Source organism: Hemitrygon akajei, chromosome 31 (assembly GCF_048418815.1).
Source record: "Hemitrygon akajei chromosome 31, sHemAka1.3, whole genome shotgun sequence".
NCBI lineage: Eukaryota > Metazoa > Chordata > Chondrichthyes > Myliobatiformes > Dasyatidae > Hemitrygon > Hemitrygon akajei.
In genome coordinates, this window is record NC_133154.1 from 14,651,213 (window position 1) to 14,664,192 (window position 12,980).

Here is a 12,980-nt window from a genome sequence, read left to right on the forward strand (position 1 = left end):
ACCAGTGAGTCTTACTTCAGTGGTGGGTAAGTTGTTGGAGAAGATTCTGAGAGGCAGTATTTATGAGCATTTGGAGACATAATCTGATTAGGAATAGTCAGCATGGACTTGTCAAGGGCAGGTCATGCCTTATGAATCTGATTGAGTTCTTTGAGGATGTAACAAAACATTGATGAAGGTAGAGCAGTAGATGTGGTGTATATGGATTTTAGTAAGGCATTTGATAAGGATCCCCATGTGAGGTTCATTCAGAAAGTAATGAGGCATGGGACCCAAGGAGACCTTGCTTTGTGAATCCAGAATTGGTTTGATCACAGAAGGCAAAGGATGGTTGTAAATGGTTCACATTCTGCATGGAGGACAGTGACCAGTGGTGTTCCACAGGGATCTGTTCTGGGACCCCACCTCTTTGTGATTTTTTTATAAATGACCTGGATGAGGAAGTAGAAGGGTGGGTTAATTGATACAAAAGTTGGGGGTGTTGTGGATAGTGTGGAGGGCTGTCAGAGGTTATAGTGGGACATTGATAGGATGCAGAACTGGGCTGAGAAGTGGCAGATGGCGTTCAACCCAGATAAGTGTGAAGTGGTTGATTTTGGTTGGTCAAATTTGAAGACAGGATATAATAATAATGGTAAGACTCTTGGCCATGTGGAGGATCTGTGAGATCATGGGGTCCATGTCTACACTCAAAGCTGCTGCGTAGGTTGGCAGTGTTGTTAAGGCGTATGGTGTGTTGGCCTTCATCAGCCGTGGGATTGATTTCAAGAGCTGTGAGGTAATGTTACAGCTGTATAAGACCTTAGTTAGACCTCACATGGAGTACTGTGTTCAGTTCTGGTCACCTCATTACAGGAAGGATGTGGAAGCTATAGGAAGTGTGCAGAGGAGATTTACAAGGATGTTGCCTGGATTGGGGAGCATGCCTTATGAGAACAGGTTGAGTGAACTCTGCCTTTTCTCTTTGGAGCAGCGGAGGACGAGAGGTGACCTGATAGAGGTGTATAGGATGATGAGAGGCATTGATCATGTGGATAGCCAGAGGGTTTTTCCCAGGGCTGAAATGGCTAACACGAGGTGGCATAGTTTTAAGGTGCTTGGAAGTAGGTACAGGGGGATGTCAGAGGTAAGTTTTTCACACTGAGAGTGGTGTGTGCGTGGAATGCACTGCCAGCCTAGGTGGTGGAGGCGGATACGATAGGGTCTTTTCAGAGACTCTTAGGTACATGGAGCTTAGAAAAATAGAGGGCTATGTGGCCGTGAAATTCTAGGCAGTTTCTAGAGTAGGTTACATGGTTGGCACAACATTGTGGGCCGAAGGGCCTGTAATGTGCTTTAAATTTTCTATGTTCTAGATGGGCCACGGAATATGGAGGTTAATGATATATGGACATCTTTATAGCTGGATGCCAGTTCTTTGAAGTGGTGTTAAAGTGTATCAACACAGGACACAGTAAATCAAAGTTCTTCAGTGAAATTACAGCAGCTTCCTGCAGTGTTTCATGTGCATGTGGTTTCTTCACAGAGATTGATAATGAGGGTGTGATTGAACCAGACCCTGAAGAACCTCATGAAATGGGAGATGAAACTATTGAGGTAAACATTTTTTTTCTCTTTTCATCTTCTTTCCCACTGTGTTCTGATGTTTTAAAAAAACCACTGGATAAATTTTAGCAACTGACATCCTATTAGCAGGAAGTCTGACTACTGAAATCTTTCTGTGCTGTGTACGAAGTATTATTGGGTATGAAGGTTGAAGTATCATTCCTGAAATGACACGAGAGCAAAATTTGCTTTGTGCTGGAGGTATAAGGTAGAGGATACATGAAACCTGCTTTTCTAAAGGAAAAACCCTGATTTTTTTTTTTTCTTTAACCCATTCATGTCTAAATAATTGCTGATATCTCAAATTTTGGCTTCCTACTGAAGCTAAAGAGAACAAGAGAATGGAGGTAGGGATTAGAATGTTTTCTTTCCAGAGTAGGTATGGAATTGAGGGTCATGAAGTGTTTGGGGCTTGCAAGTACAGGTGCACCACTAAATGTACCTTTCTTGTAGAAGTCATTAACCCAGATTTCTGAGCATTTCATTAGTGGCTTACTGGGGTCACATCTCTAATTTGTCCCTTCAGCAGTAAATGATAGGGGCAGAGTGAGGATTACAAATAATGAGATGCAAAATATTGTGTTGGTTTGTTATCAGTGTTGTTACACAACTCCCTCATTGTATTCAGACATCCACTGAGATTGAATCCATTATCAAGTAACTATACCAGTTACCTTTTCTCTTTCCACCCCATTGTTCTTCAATTCTCCATCATTCTTCCATCTTAAAGAATCTTCACTGTCCCTGATGTATCGCTCTGTGGGCACCAGGAGCCTCCCAGGACTGTCCCAGATTCTTTGTTGTAGAGGATATGTACATAACTTTGTGAGTGACAGTCACAGCTACAATGGATTCTGGTTAACTGGGCCATCAGTTAATCCAGCAGCTGTTGCTGTGAGTCAATTTTTAAAGAACAAAAACTAGTCAAGAAAGTACCTGGGATTCCCTTTGTTTAGTTGGGATACTACGCTGCTTATTTGGGGCAGGAGACTTGTCAAACAGTTTCTAGCTAGTTTTGGTTGCGAGTATTTGGGTGGCTATTAGACACTAGACCTTGCTTAGAGCAAACAGTTTTTAAATAACCTGTGTGTGTGTGTGTGTGTTTGTCTTCAAAACGCACTGAGTTTTGGCGAGAAGTATGCAGTAAGGCAATTGAGAGTTGTTTTGCTCACTATGATTTCGAGCATTCAGGTTTGGAGATGCCAGAAACAGCTGGGAGCGAAAATGAAACAATTACACAACTTCAGCAAGTTAGGAACAATGAAAAATCTGAAGATATTGATAATCGTCTTGAACGTTACAATGAATGTTTGGAGGAAGCAGTCTATTATCTGCACCAGGTGTTTGCGCTGATTTTAGACATTTACAGTCAATCGAAAGAACACCGCAATGTACTGGATCAATTCCTTCGATGATAACTTTTAGGAACTAATATGTGGTTATAGTACTGTAGTGGCATTGGTAGTGTTCTGATTTGTTCTGTATTTCATTTAAATATGTAATTTGTTACTCAGTTAAATGTAGTTTGTCTCTTTTTTATACTGGTTTAACTATTTTCATGAAACTTCAGCTAATTCTGGCAGCTGTTTAATTAGGTCAAAATGCACTGGTCCCGATGTTTCCCAATTAACCAGAATCTGCTGTATTCTTACTAACGTGAGAAAGTCTGCAGAAAGCAACGCACACAAAATGCTGGAGGATCTCAGCAGGCCAGGCAGCATCTATGGAAAAGAGTAAACAGTTGATGTTTCCGACTGAGACCCTTCAACATTTTGCGTGTGTGTTCCACTGTATTTTGTTTAAATGTTGGTAATTTTTGGAACTACTGTTACACAGTTGAGCATTTTCTGACACTTTGTTCTCTTAGGTAACTGAAGAACTAATGGATCAGGCTAATGAGAAGAAAGTAGAAGCTATCAATGCTTTGGGTGAAGGTATGTGCAAAAGAAGGCAAATAGTTATTGACGGACAGGGTTTTTGTTCAGCGAAGTGCAGGACCTGAGAATGAGAATTGGTCCATATTACAGGTATTGATAAGATTTGGTACATTTAGTTTGTGTCATTATTGAAACATTATTTTCCTTGGTGACACTATGTCAACAAAACTTTTGTATAATCTTTTGCCCATTTAATGCCATTTACATTGGCTTCATGTTTGAACCATTCTCAGTGTAACAGATTTTTCTCTTTATTTCCTTATTGGATTTCAGAGTGGTTAAGTGACTCCTGTAAATTACCCCTTAGGCTTTTTTTTATCTTGCTTGAATCTATACCAAGGGAGTTGATGGGTGTATAAGAGATAGTCAAGTAGGTATTGGGAAATGGTGTTGATGGGATCATTCTATTGCATCTGGCAGGTATCCAGCGAGATAAATAGCCATCTCCTGTGGTAATAATACGTTTTTAAAAAATTGACTACTGTGAAATGAAAAAGCATTGCAATTAATTAAATAATTCAAGGAATTGTGGGTCTGATGGGGCTTTTCTGTTCAAGATAGTGACATTTGTGAAAAATTTGATAACGTGAATATTTCATATGGGCAAGTCAGACAAATGAATTGTGAGAAATTCTATGAATGTCTGATCTAACAGTTAAGCAAGTCAATTATCTAAAAATGATCTCTTTCTGAATCGTTAAAATGGTGATTAGTGTGTCTGGAGTTTGAACATTGTGATGTTTCAGCCAAGTGATGTGGATTGGGTGGAAGAGTGACAATTAAGTCTCCATTAATGATTTCAGTAGCTGATCTAACCCCTTTCCTCCAAGCCCAGAAAGCACTTTACAAATCTGGAGTCAACTTGATCACAGCTGAATACGTTCTCCACCAGAAGAGGAGTCTAAATATAAGGTTGCTCTCCAGGTTTAAATTCATGTCTTATGATTTTGTATTGGTTTTTGTTTCAAGCAGTACCTTTCACAATCATGGTATGATCTATAAACAAAATCTTATGCAGATTTGAATTCATTGTAATATTTGAATTAAATTGGTGGAATTTAAAAACAGTTTATGGGGAAAATTGGAATAAAGGAAGTCAGTGGTTCATCTTAAATAAAAACTATAATGCAATGCTTAATGTCAAACATCCCAATTCCATGTCTCTTAAAATCTTCTTAAAATTTTACTATCAGATGATTTTTTTTTGATTCAGCATAAAATTTGTATTTATTACCAAACATCCCAAGGGCCTTTAACAAATGACAGTGCCGTAAGGTATCGTGGGGGACCAAATGATGGATAAAAGTAGTTTGTGAACCCTGTAGAACTTTATCTATTTCTGCACAAATATGACCTAAAATGTGATTAGAATGTAAGTCCTAGAACTAGATACATTCTAGATTTGGTTCTGGAACTAAACCTCAAGTCCTAGAACTAGATAAAGAGAACCCAATTAAATAAATAACCCAAAAACATTTTACTTGTTCATTTATATTGAGAAAAATAATCCAATATTACATGTATTCATTGGAAAAAGTATAATAACCTCGGGTAATGCTTTCTACAAAAGCTGTTTGAAGTCAGGTGTTTTAGTCAATGGGATGATATTGGAGGTGTGGGTTGTAGAGGTGCCCTGCCCTATAAAAAAGACACAAAGTCAGGTTACTGACAGAATGCTTTTCTCAGGAAAGTTATGTTTATGTGCATTATGCCTCGATCAAAACAACTTTTGGAGGACCTTAGAAGAAGAATTGGAGAGATGCATGAAGCTGGGAAAGGCTACAAAGATTTCTAAAGACCCAAGTGTTCATCAGTCCACAGTAAGAGAAATTATCTACAAAATGGAGGCAACTCAGTACAGTTGCTTCTCTCCCTAGGAGTGGTCGTCCTGCAAAGTTCACACCAAGAACACAACATGCAATGCTGAAGGAGGTGTAACATCAAAAGACATGCTGTCCATGTGTCCACTATAGGAAACACTGAACAAGAATGGTGTTCATGGAAGGACGCCATGGAGGAAACCATTGCTCTCCAAGAAAACATTGCTGCATGTCTCAAGTTTGCAAAAGACTACCTGGATGTTCTAGAATGCTTCTGGATCAATGTTCTGTGGACAGACAAGACAAAAATTCAACTTCCTGGCAGAAATGCACACTGCTATGTGTGAAGGAAAAAGGGCAGTGCACACCAATACCAAAACCTTGTCCCAACTGTGAAGCATGGTGGAAGGAGCATCATGGCTTGGTGCTGCTATGTCTGCCTCAGAGCCCGGGCAGCTTGCAATCATTGAGGGAACCATGAATTCAAAATTGAATCAAGACATTTTACAGTAGCAGTCCATCATCTGAAGCTTAATGGAAATAGGGTAGTGCAACAAGATAATGATCTGAAAGACAAGTGAATCAACAGCGATGTGTACAAAGAAGAAAAATTGTGTTTTGGAATGGCCTTAATCCTATAGAAATGTTGCGGAAGGACTTGAAGCAAGCAGTTCATGCAAGGAAACCCACCAATATCCCAGAGTGGAAACAGTTTTGTAAGGAGGAATGGCCTAAAATTCCTCAAAGCTGATCAATGGTTACTGGAAGCATTTTGTTGAAATTATTGCTGTATAAGGGGGGTCACACCAGTTACTGAAAGCAAAGGTTTGCATACTTTTTTACAACAAATGCGTGAAATATTGGATCATTCTTATTAAATGAGCAAGTATTATTTCTTTTGGGTTATTTATTTAATTGGGGTCTCTTTATCTAGCTTTAGGATGTGTGAAGATCTGATCACATTTTGGGTCATATTTATCTGGAAAGGGAGCAAATTCTACAGGGTTCACGAACTTTCTAGCACCACTGTAGTTTTATTGAACACTTTGAAGTGGGGAGAGGAGGTGAAGGTTTAAAGAAGGAATTTGAGAAGATCTGGCCAGCTGAAAACATGATGATCAGTGGTGGACTAATTAAAATTATAAGAGTAAGATCATGGATGGTTGTAGAAGATTAATGGCAAGGCCGTTTGTTTCGGGAGCTGACATGTTAAACACATTGGTGGAGTACTTTGGAAGTGTTATCTTTTTCTCATGTTTAAAATTATTTAACTTTAATATTGTAGTAATCCATCATATCAACTGTCTTACATTGTCTGGTATTTTAATTCTAAGTTTTTGGTTAATAAGTAAGTGTCTGCATCTGCCTACTCAGACTGAAGTTCAACCTGCCTGGAAACTTCCTGTCTCCTTGTGTTCCTAAATCCCACACCAGCCCTTGGTGTCTAAAGTTTTGTTTTCCTCAATACAGGGAATCTTGACAAGGCAGTCGAATACTTCACAGAGGCCATTAAGTTGAACCCACGACTGGCCATTCTTTATGCTAAGCGAGCCAGGTAAAGTGTTGATGGAAATGTGCTTGAAAACTCCTTAGCATTTAGGTTCAGGTTTTGTTATCCAATGTTGGCTGCAGTGAATTTCAATTAGCATCAGGGGTATTGCCTCCTAGTATTCAAACACAAGTCAGAAGCATAGATCACAATATTTGCCCACTGGATTTGGGAAATAATAAGGGCTAGGGCATATATCTGTCCCCAGTGGCGACCCACAGGTGATTCATTACCCATATCTTGAATCTCTTTTTCTTTCTCCCCTTTAGAAAGGGGATGGGGGCCTCGAGTTCTTGTTCCTGTTCACCAGGTGTACAGTCATTTTGTGATATGGGGTAGTTTTTGTAAACCTGGACCTTATTTGGGAGAGTTGTGTGCAAATTGGACATCTGTGTCTATAATCTTGGGGGAGGAAAATATTATATCTTCTGCACTTTTGTGTATCTCTGGACTAAATTGCTGAAAAATTAGCATCCTTTGAAGTTCCCCTTTTAAACCTAGTGAAAATGCAGTAAAAAATTTTGAGCCCCTTTTTAAAAGGAATAGGTCCTTTATAACTTCTCATGTAAGTTTGGAAGCTTTTGGTGATGTCATCCTGTTGTCAAACTGTTGCGAAATACCAACATCAAACCGTTTGACTGTGGGTATCTTGTTGAATTAATGGACCTGAAATGAAGCATGGATGTTAAGGTTGTAATTCAGTGTTATTCAATACATTAATGTATCTCTAAAGGAAAACTTATTAAAACTTTGAGAGGTTGAATGTTCCTTACAAAGCTTACTAGAGAGGTTTCCTCATCTATCAAATGAGCTGTACATGTGATCTTGCACAACATGTTTGCGTCATGTCAATCGATGTATTTGTGCCATCTGTAAATGGGTGAAGCTACCTAGACCCTCACGCCTGACAGTTCTATGAGCAAATCAGTCTGAGTAATATTCCTCCTTGGAATTTTTATATTTGGCTTTGCATCAGTCTTGTAGTGGGAGGTACAACTGTTTGCTGAAGTTCAGTTTGGAGATTAATAGGCACTGAATTAACTTGCTATACTAACACATTGTACAGAGTTCTGAGAGGAATTTTTGTTTGTTTTGTAAATTGTGCCACAGAATCCTTGAATACTTTTTAAACATTAACTTTTCTTCCTTCTCATCTGATAAACCTTGTGGACTTGCTCTGACATTGATCCCATCTTGACCGAATTGTCTTTCCAGTAGAGGTCACTAGCTAGCAGTCAGGTATTGGGCATCTTTTCCCTCCTTTCACCCTGTTGCTTGGTGTCTGAGATCAGTTATTATATTCGTACTGATCTCTTCCCTGAGATGCCCAAATTCAGAAATTGACCTCAGCTGTTGAACAAGATCTTCTGGTGCAGAAGATTTGGTCTGACATTGGAAAGCTACTAATTATTTTCAGGAGGTAATCTTGGTATTAAGCTAGTTTTCTTTGTTGAATATTATCATATTGTTTTAATGGGTTACACTTTTTTTTATTTCTATTTCTAACCACAGTGTAAGCCGTCCTTTTTATCTTTTACAGTGTATATGTGAAAATGCAGAAGCCAAATGCAGCCATTAGGGATTGTAACAAAGCTATCAGTATCAACCCTGATTCTGCACAGCCTTACAAGTGGAGAGGGAAAGCACACAGGTGAGTGTGTGGTGGGAAGTTGCAGTTATTGCCTGGCAAAAGAGGGAAGCATTTCAAAAAAAAATAAATAAAATAAAATAAAATATATATATATATGCATGGAAACAAATGTGAACCTACATGGTATTTTGGGGAATGAAAGATGTGCAAAACAATAAAATATAGAAATAAGTAGAAATAATCCTGTCTGAGTATAGGTAATTCCACAGTGAATTGATTATAACACAGTGATGACCTAGGGAGCAGTATTTGGACTGCATTGGTTATAGTGCAATTTGGGAGACCTGTTTAAATGTGCTTTAAAGGCAACTACAGCCTGTTCAAAGTAAATTCATTATCAAAGTATGTATATGTTGCAATATACTACTTTGATGTTCATTTTCTAGCAGGTATTTACAGGGAAAAAAGAAATACGGAAGAATTTTTTGAAAATCTTTACATAAACTGACAAAGACCAATCTGCAAAAGAAGAAAAACTGTGCAAGTCAAAATAATACCGAGAACCTGAGTTGGAAAGAGTCCTTAAAAGTGACTGTAGGCTGTAGAATCAATTCAGAGTATTGCTGAATGAATTTGTCCCCACCGGTTCAGGATACTGACAGTTGTAGGGTAATAACTGTTCCTGAAGTTGGTGGTGTGGGATCTGTATGTGCCTCTTGCCTGGAGGAGGGGGTGAGAAGAGGACGTGGCCTGGATGGTGGGGTCTTAGATGCTTTTTTTTTTGCGGCAGTGCTCCATGTAAGTGTACTCTGATGGGGAGAACTTTGTCTATGATGGACTGGGCTGTATTGACCACTTTTTGTAGCTTTTTCCATCTCTGGTCATTGGTATTCTCGTACTAGGCCATGATGCAACCAGTTAGGAGACGCCACTGTGTGTCTATACAAATTTGGCAAAGGTTTTAATGACATGTCGAATCTACACAAACTTGTAAGAAAGAAGAGGCACTATCCTTCCTTCCTTTGTTTTGACATCTGTGTGTGTTGGTCCCAGGAAAGATCCTCTATTTTCATATGAAGGAATTCAAAGCAACCGACCCTCTCCATCTCCATACCCCAAATAGAGACTGGCTGTAACACGAGTTTTCTTAAGAACTTAATTCTCGTGTTACAGCAGAGCTACCTGTACTTCACAGGATAGGTAGACTGGTCTGAATGTGCTGACCATTCTGCATAGCCTGTAAATGTTGGTGTTTATACGCCCCACAAACTGCCTTTCCATCCTTTGCTTAGCTCAGTGAGCTGAAACACCTCTGCTTCTCCCTTGCCTTTATCTCTTCTCGATCCTTTCAAGAAATGCAGGTGCATTTCCATTGATGTTACTTTTAGCAAATAAAAGGACTGAAATTTATATAGATCATATTTTATAATCTCACAACATTCCAAAACACTTTACAGTCAGTGAAGTTTTTCAGTTGCATCACCAGTTGAAATGTTCATGGTTGATAGCAATTGAACAGAAATTGTTAAATGTTCGGACAGTGTTATGATAACGTTTCCTTCCCTGGCTCTGTGCTTTAATGTAGTTGGAATGCAGTGACTGCTTCGTTCATTCGTTGGGGACCATGCATGAGCAAGTGAAAATTGGCAGGCTCTTTGACCATTGGACAAGACACTGAGCATCAAATACAGTTTCCAGTACCAGCTTCTAATTGCACTGTCTGCTTCCAAGTCTCTTTATTCTTTTTGATCAGAGTTGTGAAGCAGTGCCTGAGCAATGGAATCCTGGGCACGTTTGCACGGAGCAAGAAATTGTGCAAGGATAAAAGGGATGGACCATTCTGCTAAGAAAGGCTTCTGTTTTTATTGATTCTCCACACATATCAATATTGATCTTTTCCATTATGGATCTTCTCTGGTAAAGATGGTCTCTAATCACATTCTACATTTGAAAAATTTCCCTTTCTTAGATCATAAGACATAATGTCATTTGGCCCATCGAGACTGCTCCACCATTCAATCATGGCTGAATCCTTTTGTCCTCTGCTCAGTCCCACTCCCGTAACCTTTAATGCCGTGGTCATTCGAGAACCTATCAATCTCTGCCTTAAATACACTCAAAGACTTGGCCTCCACAGTTTCCTGTGGTAATAAATTTCACAAATTCACCACCCTCTGGCTAAAAAAAAATTCTTTACATCTTTGTTTTAGATGGATGCCCCTCTATCCTGAGGCTGTGCCCTCTAGTCCTAGACTCCCTCACCATGGGAAACATACTTTCCACATCTACTCTGTCTAGGCCTTTCAACGTTCAAAAGGTTTCTATGACATGCCCCCCCCCCCCCCCCCCCCCCAATCCCTCTAAATTCCAGCGAGTACATACCCAGAACCATGAAACATGCCTCGTATGATTTTCTCATTCCTGGAATCATCCTCTGAGCCCTCTCCAATGCCAGCACATCTTTTCTTAGATGAGGAGCCCAAAACTGTTCTTCCTAACTGGAGTGCCACATATAATGCTTCATTCACCACAGATAATAGTTAGATATTTGAATACCAGTAAATCTCAGTTCTGTTACATTCGTTGTCTAAAATGACCATTTCCAGCATGAGCTATACTCTAGTTATCTCCACTATGGTGAAGGGGAAAATACTTACCGTGGTGTGTGCATGAGGGATTGCATCTAGGATCATCCTAACTCTGCCTGAACTATGAGGTCTGGACTGGCTGCCTATTATGCAGCTGGTGTTTAGGGCAGCAATGAAGGTCCTCCATCTATGGTGATGTTCAGGGCTTCCTGCATCGTACCAGTAGCTTCCTCTCAGTTTTCACTACTGTCAGCCACGCAAGTCCCAAGTAGAGACTCAGGAATACCGTCACACTCGGATGTAGAAGGGTTCTACATTACTGTTCCATAACAGTTTTCTGTGACCAGTCAGTTGCTTGTCCTGAGCTGAACCCCAAGCGTGCAGGACTGGTGGACCATTCTTGGTCTGGCCTGTATTCTTTGATCTGTTTGGCATAGGGCACCCTACCAAGATGCAAAACTCAAAGCCCTGACTCCAGCCAACATAGCTCTCCAGGTCATTGAGGTACGGCAAGGTTGTAGTCCTCTTGGAGGTCAACTTTGTGGCAGCTAGACGGAAATGTATGTAGATGGACAAGAACGTGATGGAGAGATTATTTATTGTCACATAGGGAGGTCAATCAGTTTATCCGGTTCCCAGCAGAGCAGTCACTTTTCTACTTGCTGTCATTCACGTGTCTGTCTGGTTTCCTTTATTTCTTTTGCTAGTACTCCAAGAAAATTTACAGCAGCTTATTAACCTACCAACATACCTTGTGTGATGTGGGAGGAAGCTGGCTATCTGTGGGGCCAAGCACAGTCATGGGAGAACATGCAAACTATTCAAACAGTATCTGAGGTTGGAATGGAAGGAAACGTCCTGGAGCTCTGAGGCAGCTGTGTCTCTCTGGTGCTTCCAGCTCCCTCCCCCTTCCCCTTTTCCAAACCATGATTCCCCTCGCCCTCAGTTCACAATGGAGACCCGTATCAGAATCAGGTTTGTCATCACTCACTAATTTTTCTTTATTGTGCAGCACCAGTACAGTGCAATACATAAAGTTACTACAGTACTGTGCAAAAGTCTTGGGTACCCTAGCTGTATATAAATGCTTAGGAATTTTTGCAGAGAATGTGCTCAAACATCTAAATAGGAATTGTTAACCTTCTGTTTTGCCATCTCACATAGACTACTCGGTCACTGGGAGGAAGCAGCCAAGGATTTGGCAACAGCCTGTAAACTGGATTATGATGATGATGCTAGTGCTATGCTGAAAGAGGTGCAACCTCGAGTAAGTGCAGTTTATTTACATACTACTTTAATAATAAGAGAATAAGAATTCATAAAGTGAAACAAGGGGTTTACATTTTTATCTTTTTTTTTTGCTCTGCGTTTAGGATGTCCCAAGGATGTTGTAGCCAATGAATTTGCTAGAAATCCAGTCATTCTCATCTGTGGGTTGGAACTATGTAAAGCAGTTAGCCAACCTGTTACAGAGCTTAAGCAGTGGAATTAGTGTCTCCACAAACCATCTTGTGGAAATTGTGATTTCACATTGCTGCAGACTAACTTTTACACAAAAACCAAATTCTTACCACTTGTCATTATCAGTCCTTTAACTTCTTTCTTGTAACTACAGGCCTTTAAGATTTGTGAGTTCCATTTCTGACAGCTTGCACATCCCTAGTGTTCTTTGTTTTGCTCTGGCTGCTGTCAAGACCCTAAGCTCTGGTGTTCTTTTAGCCTCACTGTCCCTCGGCTCCCACTTTGTAGCCCTCTTTTACTGTATTCCTTAAAGCAGGGGTTCCCAACCTGCGGTCCACGGACCCCTTGCGTTACTGGATTGGTCTACGGCACGGGTTTAGATGGGGTGGAATTTGTTAGGTGTGTTCAGGAAGGTTTCGTGACACAATA

General features: G+C 40.1%; 1 protein-coding gene across 1 annotated transcript in view; it reads left to right on the top strand.

Moving 5' to 3' along the window:
• The window catches only part of st13 (ST13 Hsp70 interacting protein), a 40,678-nt gene that overhangs the window by 15,522 nt on the left and 12,176 nt on the right, over positions 1–12,980 (top strand). The window contains exons 4-8 of the mRNA XM_073034067.1: positions 1,526–1,596; positions 3,473–3,539; positions 6,833–6,917; positions 8,452–8,562; positions 12,255–12,357. Of these exons, the coding sequence (XP_072890168.1) occupies positions 1,526–1,596; positions 3,473–3,539; positions 6,833–6,917; positions 8,452–8,562; positions 12,255–12,357 (437 nt within the window). The remainder of the gene's footprint in view (positions 1–1,525; positions 1,597–3,472; positions 3,540–6,832; positions 6,918–8,451; positions 8,563–12,254; positions 12,358–12,980) is intronic.